This window comes from Mya arenaria, chromosome 10 (genome assembly GCF_026914265.1).
Source record: "Mya arenaria isolate MELC-2E11 chromosome 10, ASM2691426v1".
In the NCBI taxonomy this organism is placed as follows: Eukaryota; Metazoa; Mollusca; class Bivalvia; order Myida; family Myidae; genus Mya; species Mya arenaria.
In genome coordinates, this window is record NC_069131.1 from 57,414,272 (window position 1) to 57,428,286 (window position 14,015).

The window sequence follows — 14,015 nt, forward strand, 5'->3', positions numbered from 1 at the left end:
GAGGCTCGCTTACTAACAAATTTCATGAACTCGTTTAATAAAATCTTGTATTAAATGACAACTTGTGTCAGATCCTATATGTGTTGATCACCTTACAAAAATATGTAATCTCACATATAAGACAATTTAGCCTGTTACCTATGTATAAAACCATCTTAAAGTTGTGCACATGTGATTAAAAAAGGTAAAACAGCTAATTTTAGTATTTGAAAATTTCATAACTGGTAATGGTTTCTGCGCAGAGGATTGGGAATTTCGAACTAAAAGTGCGGTGCTCCGCCAAATACACTTTATTATCCTGTCGGTAGATTTTCTTGGATGTAATTAATGTTTGGCACGAAAATAAAGAGGCTGAAATTTTGATAAAATGCACATTTAATTCATTGGTATCTTGAAAATATAACTGCATTGAATGCATTCTTAGAGTATTTTATATTGGTAAGTTATAAGCCCAATGTTGATTATATTTCCTTGTGTAGTCGATTCCAATTACTGAATATATAATTTACTTCCGGCCTGCAAGTTTGAAAAGGTTACACATAACTGATTATTATTACGGTAGTGCCGAAGCCTAATTAATTTAGTTTTAATTTAATGATTTTCTTATATGTTAAATGTTTTATTGTTCAAAATTAGTTTTGATTTGAGTTAATCATTACAAGGGTATTGGATGGTTGTGCAGCATAAGCTGTAATATAAGTAAATGTTTTCTTTAAAAATTAAAATTCCCAATTTCAAGTTCTGTTAAATAGTTGACATACATTACATCTTCATCATTTCATTACATCTGAAAGTGAAGACTGTTGGTCAGATGGACTGAATCCTTCCAGTTTTAATCTGACAGTTTCAAAATTTACTGGTCAGGATAGTCATTCTAAAATGCCGTCCAGGCTTTTTTTTTTAATGATGGTTAGCCTGGACGTCATTCATAACAAAATTCGTAAACATGTTCGAAATGCCGATCAAAATTTGGTCGCACATTTATTAAGAATTTTCCAATTTAGTCTATTAAAACAAAAAAAGAAGACTCTTTTCTCTGCTTAAGGTTACACATGACTATTAGTTAATTTAGTACAAGCAGTAGTGTCATTGGCAGTAGTTTTGTTAAGGCAACTTAAATGCTGTATTGTAAATCTGTAAATTATTTAAAATAAAATAAGAATAAAGTGTTTCCAAACATTAATTACTTTTGTTAGTATATTGGAATAAAGACATTTAGTTTTTGCAAAATGAATCAAATAGCAATATCGTTCAGTTTGTGGAATGTTATCATGCAGAGTATGGGAAGAATTTTCATTTGCATGCATGGCATTTTTTTCAATTCGTTTTCATTATTTTCTGTTCTTGTAATTCACCCCTCATTTGCGCTCACTTGGATGTCTTTGGATTTTTGTATGCTTCATATCCTTTGTTTGGTGTCTTTAAAGCATCCAGATTCTGACACACAACAAAAAAACTTTTTTAAGTACTACTTGTCACAAACTTGTGGTAAGAGCAACCTCAGGTACCAACTGGTGACTCTACGAGCTCTCTCCTCCCTACCTTCTTCCTACCAGTAGGCGAGTTAGTTTTCTGGTGTTCCCCAGTGAACGACCATTTGTATGTATGTTGACAAAAACCTGCCATAACGTTTTGAACTTCTGCAATTATTTGGAGGTTTTTAATTGCCATCTATTGACATAAAAACATTTCTACATTTCTTTCCCCTTTCCCACACGCACCTAGCCTCCCGTCTAAAAACGACCATACGTTATAAATACTATATGTGTGCTTTTACTTTGTATGACTGTGTAATGTTGTCAGTGTAATGTATATTACAGACCCAAAACGGGATGGTTTAATATAGCTTTATTACATTCATACTCATACGCACACGATCTTGAATCTTAAATCAATAACTGAACTATCAACATACATGCAACTGTTAGCCAGAGGTGGGTTTATCATACAAAGAGGCGGGTTTATCAATACTGGGCTCTGAGTGGCCACTACAGACAGAAATGAGAATACTGGGGAAAATTACCGGTTTGCCTTTATAAGCTTTGTTAAATTTTATAAGCTTTGTTAAATTTTATAGCGTCTCTTTGAACCGCTGGCGCGTTTATGTCACAAACTGGGCATCTGACCTTCTATAAGATGACATTTTAAATGTAAAATCGGCGAAGATTGTACAAGTGTCTCATAATAACCCGAGGCATATTCTATAAGAGCATGAAGGCCAATTCTCACCCAGGGGACCGGCTTTGTCATGTTTTAACCCCTTAAACACGTAAGTGTTCTTCTGTTTACCAATATAGTTCTTTTAAAAAGCACACAACAATTCTAACTCTAGTTGTTTTCCTATAAGCTTTAAGCTTAACAATAAAATGCACTCTAGTCGGAAAAAAAAGCAAACAACAATGTTCTGTAATTACGTTTTTCTATCAAAACCTTTAAAAATATTAATTTCCTGAAGATTTCCTTTAGTTGAGTTTTGTATAGGTTTTCTAATGTGAGGAATAAGGTATTTGTTAATATAAATATCATCATGAAACATCTGTTCTAGCGGAACTATATATATATTGTGATTAATAGGTTACACAAAACATTTTGATTCACTTAGTGTAACAATGCTGTTGATATACATGTTTTTTTTAATATTTAGTCTTATTTCATATACATATGTATAAAAGTATGCATTGTCCACATTGCCCTTAGAATAGTCTTGAATCCTGTATGTGACGATAAATGTTTTTCAAATTCATTAAATACAAAAGTGTGGTAACTGATAACGATAGTGTTAGGGGAAGGTAATCCAGACTAAAAATACTACATCAGATTAAAACCCAAAAGTATAGTTGTGTGTAACCTTTTTTCTTTTTGGCAGTAAGAAAGCTCCTGTCAACTGAAATCAGGTATTTAAATTACTTTTTTGAAGAAATAGCTTGTGAATTTGCAAAATGGATATGGTAATTGATAAGAATTAAGGTATTTATTGGCAGTCTTAAGCCACAGAATACAAATGAAGAACATTTCATTTCATAGACAGTTTTTACATGTTTTTGAATTTTGTTCAGGCTAACCATCATTAAAAAAAAAAGCCTGGACGGCATTTTAGAATGACTACTGGTCAGGATTGTGTTTTCATGATGTATGCGGTTTGCCTTCTAGGATAGGAGATGTTGACCGTTTGTTGTTTCTTCCCCTCAACGTCAAACTTGGTTACCAAACAAATTTTGAACCCTATTAAACTTTAGTCATTTAAACCTGACTTAATGCACCAGTCAATTGTAACCATGGCCCCCCCCCCCCCCCCCCCCCCAGGTCCGGGGAATAGCTGTAGTGTGTGTGGGTAAGAACCAGCCGCCCGGTTAGCTCAGTTGGTTAGAGCGCCGTGCTAGTGTTCTGGCGGTCGTGGGTTCAAGCCCCACACCGGGCGCACTTTTCCTCCCAGGTTTACTTTATAGCGGGGACTTTGACTTTCGGTCCAGCCAATCCCAGGCAAAATCTCCATCTTGTGGGGACAAACTGCTAATAAAATCCCCGCCAAATGCACCCGCACCTCAGAGACATCCTAGGTAAGGCTCATTCCCCGCTATTTTTGGCGCGAAATCAAAACCACTGCATTCACTCGGCACTGCGGAGCCACCTGGAAGGTAAAAACATGGCCCTTTCCCCAGTTATTCCTGGTATAACCCAGGACCTTGGGGGCCGTGGTTACTATTGACTGGTGCATAACCTTAGCAGTGTTCTCTAAAGAAAATAGTCAATAAGCTTGCAAGCCAAACACTCTTAGCTACAAATTACATTTTACTTACAAGTATGCCTTAATGAAATTTTGTGACGTGTATTGAACACCTTGGTTTCATTCACTAATGTGTAATGGCAATTATTTAAGTGTATTGGCACATTGCATTGCAAACATATGATAGTACATGTATTTTCTTTATTTAGTATTTGGTATAATAAAAAACATTTAAATATGATTTACTTGACCCTAAACGCAAAACTCAATCGATTAAAAATACCACACAAAAATGACTTCCCATTGCATTATAAACACTATGCACATCAAGGGAGATCACTGTGTAGGAGATGGAATTGATTTGAAACCTGTTTAGCCAATCAGAAAGGCCAGCTAAGAGAAAAATTCTTTGCCCGTGTAACTTTTTCCATAATACTTATACAAACAAATCTTTGAATTTTTTATCGTAGTTGGGGGAATATTTCGCCGATGGTGACCCTTATCTGTTGCTCTGCATGCACTGGTAAAGGATTTTGGGGCATGCTCAAATCTTGCATTTATATCAATGCAAACTTCAACACCATGCACTAGTTTAAGAATCCGGGTCATTAATCATGAGCAATAGTGTAAGACCTGGAGCTGGGAGTTGAAACGATACTCATTTCAAAAATAGAGCTGTTTTTAGTTTGAAAAAAAGGCTATGATGCCCATTTTAAAATAACACACTAAAACCAGTGTATGCGAAAACACGTCGGACACTCGGACATTGCCAGTAGATTTTCAAACTGTCCATCGTATCTTCAAAGAACGTAGGACAGAATTGTCCGACGTTGATGTTTGGGTTAAACTGATATCCAAGGTTGAAATATTCATCGCATATGAAACCTTTGACAACTGTAATTTTTACCGGATGTTTATTCTCCTAATCTGTGTAGTACGCATGCGCAACAGATGTAACTAAAATGCAGCTTCCTGGTAATTCATGAAAAGACAAAACTATCCACGTCAACCAGTATTGCCAAATTAATTTTAAACTATGACAGCTTCTTTATAAGTCCTGGATAATGAACATGTATGAATATGTTAGTTTAATAAACAGTTTTTGTTCTAAAGCAATTAATGGAACATTTTCGACAGAACGATATTGCAGTGGAATATCTCAGTTCCGCACTTTAAACTTGCTGTCACAAGAGATTCTCGCCTCAAGGGGAATGAAGTCATAGTCTCGTTATTAGTCTCTTTTGAGATGTAAACAAGTATGTTAGGGTTAAAATATATAACTGGGGCTAAACCCGGTAATAATAAAGAAATCAGCCCGATAGTGAAAAAAGTAAATCCTTTCAAAGTAACAAGGCACTTTTCTGAGAACTGGAAAATCGGTAGGCTTTGGCTACATTATGACCACATATTGGAAAAAATGTCCGGCTGATTATGGTTATTGTGGAAATCAAAAGGACACAATTGTTTCTTGATACAAACATGGGAAAGGTCATTAGGTAATACAACCTATTTCATTATTTACATGTCTTCTGGAAAATGTCCTATGTAACATGAAAATGTCCTGCGTAAACTATAAAGGCGTCAGACAAAATGTCCAGCGTGTCCAAAAAGTTGTCGCGTACACTGCTAAAACTATGCGATTTAATTCAATTTATGAATTAAAAAAACAACATAGGTACAGGTAGCCCTTAAAAAGTTATAATTTCCATTGAAAAAAGCACAAGCATTGCCAATATTATAATTAAATGATATTTATTAAATTTCTGTTGCTTCAGGTTCAAGACAGGTCTGTGTAAGTGACAATGGGTGCTGCAGACATGGACGTGATCAAGGAGATACCAGGCTACAAGGTCATCCTCAAGGCCGTGGTTAAAGCACAGATACAACAGCTGGTAAGCTTTTGTTATAATAAGTACAATCCTGTAGATGTATTCATTGAGTTCTGATTGAAGCAAAGAAAGATGTGTTAAAAAAATGTTCTTAAAACATGATCAGTGTTGAACTGGTGAATTTCGACCATTTTATGTTTTGTACGAAAATGGCGTCTATTTTCCGCACAAGTTCAATAAATGAAACATTTCATAGATATTGTTGGCGTTGATCGTTGTAAACAGGTTGACCGAAGTGTTTATACGTTATGGGGTTAGTAGGTGACCAGATATCTGATATACAGATTACAGGGTGCTGGATTTTCCTCCTATATCGGGTCACCTTTTTGTCCATGACTTATAATGTCAAGCTATCAATAATATTGCTCATCCCCATTTTATTATAAGCCGCATAGACAGTAGATAGGCCATATTATATTTAATTGTTGTAAAAAATTTGATACACAGTTACATGTACCTCCCTTGTAGGTGGAACAGCTAGCTGCCCACACAGATGAAGAGTCTGTGATCCTGACGGCGAGCGTCCAGGACGGAACCATCAGTCATATCGGCTCTGATAGCGGCAAGTCTTTCCTCCAAGGTCATGAAGACTTCAAGTCACAGTTTCTTGGCTTCTGTCTCAAAGGTAAGAACATTCATGTACACATGTCGTGCAGTATGGAAACTATACAAATAACGAAAAGAAGAAAAACTCATCCGTTGAATCAATAATTGATTATGATAAAAAAAAGCCATTGTTTACCTTTTTTATTCCCAACCAATCAATTTTTTTTTATCCTCCGATCATCACTATAAAATACCTTATGAAACTCCTTGCTGGAAAAGACATGAGTTATGATTCTGGTTTAAATGGCGTTGCACATCAATTTAATTGTGACAAACTTGTAGTTGCATGCTACCATCAAGAAGCCTAATGTTTTCAAAAACTTATTCCACACCACTCCCATCAGCTACATTTTTAGCTCGACTATTCAAAGAATAAGGAGAGCTATCCTAGTCACCCGAACGTCGGCGTAACCTCTTCTGTTAAAGTTTTTGTAAAAGTTTTTGTACCACCTCAAATATTTTCAAAGTCCATTGACATATGGCTTTGAAACTTTGCACACTTGTTCACCATCATGCCCCCAACCTGTACACAGGAGGAGGTAACTCTATCAAGCATTTTGACAAAATTATGCCCCTTTTTCTACTGAATTTACGTTAAAGTTTGCGTACCACCTCAAATATTTTCAAAGTCCATTGACATCTGGCTTTAAAACTTCGCACACTTGTTCATCATCGTGCCCCCAACCTGTACAAAGGAGGAGGTAACTGTATCAAGCATTTTGACAGATTTATGCCCCTTTCTCGACTTAACTTACGTTAAAGTTTGCGTACCACCTCAAATATTTTCAAAGTCCATTGACATCTGGCTTTGAAACTTTGCATGCTTGTTCACCATCATACCCCCAACCTGTACACAGGAAGAGGTAACTCTATCAAGCATTTTGACAAAATTATGCCCCTTTTTCGACAAAGAATTTACGTTAAAGTTTGCGTACCACCTCAAATATTTTCCATTCAATTTATGTAAATATCTCAGCACATCATGTATTGCATTGAAATCTAATTTAACAGTGATCCATGCATGTTTCGCCAAAACTTTTCAATCCATACACCGAAAAGAGGAGGAATAGTCGAGCGCGCTGTCTCTGTGACAGCTCTTGTTTTCAATGTGCACAATACGGACACATAAGAATTTAAAGCACTATCCCCCCCCCCCCTTTAAAAAAATAAATATACAATAACAATTCCCTTCCTACAGTGGTACTTGTATTTTTTGACCTTGTAAGAGGTTAATATCAATATTTTTATTAGGCCTGATGACTTGTTTCAAATTTTTTGTAAAATAAATAAGTTTAAATAAAAACTAACCTCTATCTACCTTATCTGGAGCAATGATTGTTATTTTGTAGTGCACTGCATTGACTTTTTACAATTATTCTGAAATTATTTTTACAGACCACCACCGTAGAAAGCAACAAGAAGAAGAAGAAAAACAAAGAAAAGAACAAGAGCAATTACAAGAACAACTACAGCAGCAACAGCAGAGACAGCAGGCCATGTTAGCAGGTGTTCAAAGATTCTCTCCTATCAGGCAGTCCCGCCCCCAGCCCTACCCACTCACTAGACCCCCGGGGCTGAGCCCACGACAGAGGTTCAGTACCCCTAGGGCGGGTCCTGGTCCACGGTCTCAAGGACTTGTAATGCCCGGAGCGGAAAAACTGGCAACTGTGAAAAGTGAGCCCAAAGAGATTGACGAAACTTCAAACCAAAGTGGATTAAGTGCTGGTTCTCAAAGTGAAATTAGTGGTAATATTAAGACTGACAATTCAAACGATGTATCAGAAACTGGAGATAACATTCCTACGGAGAACAGTCAGGGAATAACCGAACAAGGCAGTGCTAAAGGTGAAGGTAATGATGCGGACACTGAAATGGGTGAAGTGAAACTAGAAGCACTAACTGATGAAGATTTAGAACTAGAAATAACAGGGGTTGAACTGGGTAGTCAGTCATCTGGTTCTGAAGTGTGGGACCCCAATGTGTCTGCAGGGATGTTTCCTGATTTATCGGGGGCAGTAGGAAGTTCGGGCGATATGCAGGGGACCTCTCAAGCTGGATACAGTAAGTGCAGATTTCATGTTGTGTACTTTTGCCACCATTTTAAGCAGATAGTTGTCAAAGCATTTATTTTGTACAGGGTATAATTTGTCTGAAAAACCAACAATATTTTGATAAAATATTTCAATAAAATGAGATTGAAAATTACGAATATTTAGTCGTAAGAAAAGTAGACATATATACATATGAAAATAAGACAACCCTGAAAATCAATGTTTTATCTGCAAATGAAAAGCATGACTGCTTCTTAAACATTCTACATTTAATTTGGAAAATTTACAGGTTAAAAATAGTACATTTTAAAAGAAAAATAATTGTAAAATAAAGAATTTTGACTGTCAGCGTTGAAGCAGTGATGGTTTTCCTGTCTGTCAGAGAATGGTGGCTAGGGCAAACGTACATGTATCATATATTGATTTTTACGAAGGAAATATTATAGGCTGCTTTTTTTATACACTTTAAAGGCAAGAAAATGAGATCTGTAAAAAATCATGTCATTCCTTAGTGGCCTTTGAAGTCAGCAGTGGTCGAAATTAGCACAAGCCCACAAGCCCTGCACTGGTTAAATGTCTTCCGGGCTTGCTCAAATTCTGAATTTTATATAGCAGGGAGTATGATTCCATGCAATAGTATAAGAATTCGGGCTTGTTCATCCGAAAGTATAATTTCAATGACTGCAGTCAGTCTTTTTGATTGAAAAGCCCAAATTCTTATGACCACTATTTTTAATGGCTTTTTGTTAAAGAAATAGTAGCAAACCTGAACTTCCAAGTTACATAATTATAATATTTTAATTTTGGGTAAGCCCAACAAACTTTTAATACAAGTGCTTTGCTGGGATTGCATTATATTTTTACCATCAAAGAACCCAAGTTTTTAAATTTTGAATGTTGTGGAGAAGACATTTTTTTTTTATATAAATTTGTTCTAATAAGACTGAATCAGATATCATTTTTTCAGAATTGTCAAGGCCTAAAAAAAAAAATTGTTTGGTTAGGGTTACATCCTTAAAAAAAATAGGTAGGGTAGGTAGGCTTTTTATTTTTTTTTATTTTTTTTTTTTATTAGGTTTTATATAAGAATATAATTTTCATCATTGGAGAATGGTGTCAAAGCTATCTTCTGTACAATTATTTAAGGTTTAAACTTAATATTAAAAAGCAATTAAAAAAAAAAACGAAATATTTTTTTTTTTTTTTTTTTTTTTTAGTTTTTCATTTTTTTTTTCAAACTGACTATAAAAACGGTAGGGTCGGCGCCTATTCCGTAGGTAGGGTCGGGTTACCCGAACCAAATGTATTTTTTTTTTAGGCCCAAGCTGCAGTTCTTCACTTTTCATGTGACAAATTTCTGGGTTTTATGTTTATATTTATAATATATATGGATACATGTACATTTGCTTTGAAATTATTAATTAGTGAATCATTATACAAAGTGACACTTTTATTGCTGTTTAGTTATGGCCATATTTATATATAATGCTTGGTAATTTGAAAAATTTCGAACAAAAAATTAGATTATTATGAAAGACCATTTATTAGTTACTATTAATATCAAGAACTGAAATGCAGACTTCAGATTTGTAAATAAATGCAATGATAAATCTGAGAAATAACATGATGTAATGAATGACTATGATATTGCCACTAGTCTGCAAGACTGAATTCACTATGCTGTTTAGATGGTAAGAGTTGGGATTGCATGCCATTTAATGCATGGGAATTCAAAAAGCTATAGCTACTGGTACATAAATTTGTACAAAAACTTGTGTAACTCCGCATCTTACAACAGCCAAGTTAAACCTCGGAAATGATTTCAGTTTAATATTGATGATGAAGATGTCGAGTGTCTTTCACATAAAACACTTTGAAAGGTATAAAAAATTTACTGTATATATATATTTATTTTAAAGACTAAATGTGTTATAAACTGACATATATGATATTATGATGTTGTTTGATAGATACTTTATATATCGAGCGCTTAGCGCAAAACAGACCTGACTCCATATAAAAAAAGGGGTTCCATCCATCTTGTGCTAAGCCCTTAAGAGACAAATTTGTATTTGTATGAAATGGTACTTGCTTGGTTATTATGTGGATGTGGGTTTTCGATCCAGACCTGATTGATAAATATGAATAACTTGATAGAAATTAGAAACTGTTTTGTGTATTTAAGTCGGTTATACATGTACATTTATAAATATCTGTTTTCCTATCACACATGACCAGGTTTACCATTAATATATGAATATTAATGGTAATTAATAATATAAATTGCTGAAAACCGATGTAACTGTGGTATAGTGTGTTTTCCAATGCCATATAGAACCATCCATAGATATGTGTGTTACTTCATCGTTTATGCTATTACCCCTAATAAAAAAATAACAACGTATGTCCACGCGATGCAGGTTTATGTTACAACACCACTGGTCTATTCATTGGCGTTGGCCACCCAGCAGGTATGAGTCTTGTTAAGTTGTGGGCAAGGTGGACAAACAGAATGTTACCCTGGTTAGAGAATGTGCCCTGGGAAAATGATGAAGAAGATATGCAGCAATATTTATAATGATACCAGTTGTTACGACGTGTCCGACTTAAATTTCTTATCAAAGGATGTTTAGTTGAGAGAGAGTGTCATCGTTTAATTAAACATGCCTTTAGAAATAATTAAAGAAAAGGCAGCGTAGTAATATATTTGTCTGTGTATATACATGTGAATATACTAATTGAATAATTGATCATTTCTCAGACTCTGTAAGATTGATTCTTGTAAACTTATAATGCTAACTAATGCAAATAGTGCTAGAAATAAATGTGTACATGTATGTAAGTTTTTAAAAAGAAAATAGGTATAGAAACAGAAATCTATGGACTTTCTTTGCAATGGTTTCAAAATTGTCCAATTTGTATCATGCGAGACATGCCTTAAAGGTGTATGTCCTGTTTAATAGGTTTTGTTGTTATATTTTCAGCTACCAATAGACGCTTGGTGTGGTATATTTTTGCAAAGTTTTCAGATAGAAGAAACTTGAGACAACGAAATACCTACCATCAAGAAGAAATGGTGGAAGATAACCTTCAGTGCAAGTTTTGATGCAATCCAGCTTACCTGTTTTTCAGTCAGGGCAAAATGAATGTATGTTGTGTCAATGGACGTCATTCAGTCTTTAAATCCACAGGGTTTAAATTTGGACTCGCATACTCACAAAATGCGACTGAAATTTAGATATTGCAAGTGACTGAATATTGCGAAATTCCACTTGTGGGTATTTATCGTTTCAGATCAAAAGTAGAGGAGATGATATTTAAACTATGTATTTCGATTACTTATAACACATTGTTTTAGTTCTGAGTGCTGGTTATGAACTAATGTGATTGCACTAGTAATGGTCATGACATTATGGTTCCGCTTTGTCATTTGATGTTAGGAGTGCTTCAGTCTCCAGATCTGGTGTGTATTTGGTTTTCCCACAAATATTCAAGATTTTGGAGGTTAAATGCACACATAATTTTATATCCATCTGTGATTCAATAAATTATAACAAAATTTCGAGACAACATTCATAATTTGTTGGACGTGCACTTTAAACACGGCCATCGCATAAGAGGGTGCGTTTAATGGTGATAAATTGTGGGGATATATTCTGTGGTAGCCAAACCACTTTTATATGCTGCTACCGCATAAGACCTCTGAAAACTTTGCATGCTGCTTATCGCCGTTATGTGGCTTACTGCATCAAGCAGGTATTTTAAAAAGTGTCTGTTGGTACATAAAGAAGATTGTAAATTTAACTTTCACAGAAAGGTTTCACCGGATTGCAATGGTAAACAATCTCATCCCCCACACTTTAAGGGGTTCATTCTATTTGGTTGTTTTGTTTATATTAACGTTATTAGGTCCTTCAATATTGAATGTTTGTTTATGCGTTTTTGGAAATAAGTTGATAAATATATTGAAAGAGCTTTCGTGCCTTTTGTTTGCATTTGAAAAGTTATCATTGCGCAGAGTTTAATTGTGATTTGTTTGTGTTAAATTCATTTACTTCCAAAGTTACAAATATTACAATTATGGTTTAAGTGTCATTTATTGACAAAATGGTTCAGAAGATATTTGTTTCCACCCTTATGAACATAGTAAGTCACATAAAGTTTGTACCAGAGATTTATTAGTTGATGTGTGTGTGTAAATGCCAAATATTGTCCTGTCTTGTTGATAATAAACATTGAAACATTGTTATATTGCCTCTGTTTGTATAAATATCATGATGTAAAACATCCGACATTTTACAAAATTTTAAATAATGACCCTTGATCAATACATTATAGCATACAATTATATGATTTTTATTATTAGTGGTTCAAAATAGCTAGTGATGTTTTTCAAAATATACCTTAATTAAAATGTTTACCCTTAACGCTTTCCTTTCAACACCCTAGGTCACAGGAATATACCGGTACGCCTGCCATGTCAAAGAAGCTCATGTAAATGCCTACCTCTGACCCTTTTCATTTAAATACATCCAAGGTCACATGAATATACGCCTGCCATATAAAAGAAGCACATGTAAATGCCTACCCTTGACTCTTTCCTTTGTACGTCCTAGGTCACAGAAATATACGTCTGCCATCTAACAGAAGGACATGCAAATTCCATGCCCTTGTGCTGAGGAAAAGGCATGAAACGGTCTATGGGTGTGAAATCTGCAACGTCCACCTGTGCAAAGCATGCCATATGAGTTTTCATCAACATCCGAGCATCAGTCTTCGAGATATGTAAGGCGTTACAATGAATAGGGTTTATCATTTACTGACAAGTAGTTGGATAAATATGTATAGTTTCATTTGAATCTATAATACTTCATATTTAATGTATTGAATTATTTAAAATTGAGGGCCTTTTTACCCTTCTTTCTGTGGCCAATACCAGGCAACTTAGACTCTTGTTTTTTCCCCAACATAGCCTCTGAACTTCCCCATTTTCAAAATTATTATGTCTCCCCCTCTCTGGGGGAGACATATTGTTTTTGCCCTGTCCGTCAGTCCGGTAGTCCGGTAGTCCGGTAGTCCGTCAGTCCGTCAGTCCGTACGTCACACTTCGTTTCCGATCGATAACTGGAAAACCGCATGACCTAGGATCACCAAACTTGGTAGGGAGGTTGGTCATGAGGTGTAGAAGATCCCTATTGTTTTTGGGGTCACTAGGTCAAAGGTCAAGGTCGCGGCGACCCCCAATGTAAAAAACATTTCCGCTCAATATCTTGAGAATGGTTTGACCTAGGTTCACCAAACTTGGTAGGGAGGTTGGTCATGAGGTGTAGAAGATCCCTATTGTTTTTGGGGTCACTAGGTCAAAGGTCAAGGTCGCGGCGACCCCCAATGTAAAAAACATTTCCGCTCAATATCTTGACAATGGTTTGACCTAGGTTCACCAAACTTGGTAGGGAGGTTGGTCATGAGGTGTAGAAGATCCCTATTGTTTTTGGGGTCACTAGGTCAAAGGTCAAGGTCGCGGCGACCCCCAATGTAAAAAACATTTCCGCTCAATATCTTGAGAATGGTTTGACCTAGGTTCACCAAACTTGGTAGGGAGGTTGGTCGTGAGGTGTAGAGGATCCCTATTGTTTTTGGGGTCACTAGGTCAAAGGTCAAGGTCGCGGCGACCCCCAATGTAAAAAACATTTCCGCTCAATATCTTGAGAATGGTTTGACCTAGGTTCACCAAACTTGGTAGGG

At 35.6% G+C, this 14,015-nt stretch overlaps 1 protein-coding gene across 29 annotated transcripts in view; it reads left to right on the top strand.

Moving 5' to 3' along the window:
- The first annotated feature begins 300 nt into the window (after positions 1–300).
- The window catches only part of LOC128205330 (zinc finger protein 62 homolog), a 77,257-nt gene continuing 63,542 nt past the window's right edge, over positions 301–14,015 (top strand). For 26 of the 29 annotated variants that reach the window (XR_008256215.1, XM_052906890.1, XM_052906887.1 and 23 more), the window contains exons 1-4: positions 301–438; positions 5,500–5,616; positions 6,082–6,238; positions 7,615–8,280. Coding sequence is in view for 28 of the 29 variants with exons in the window: in XM_052906890.1 (XP_052762850.1) it covers positions 5,527–5,616; positions 6,082–6,238; positions 7,615–8,280 (913 nt within the window). In the remaining variant the exon portion in view is untranslated. Of the gene's footprint in view, positions 439–5,499; positions 5,617–6,081; positions 6,239–7,614; positions 8,281–9,927; positions 9,962–11,254; positions 12,520–12,886; positions 13,056–14,015 lie in introns of those variants that run through there. The other 3 variants (XM_052906897.1, XM_052906868.1, XM_052906896.1) reach the window with 3 other exon arrangements.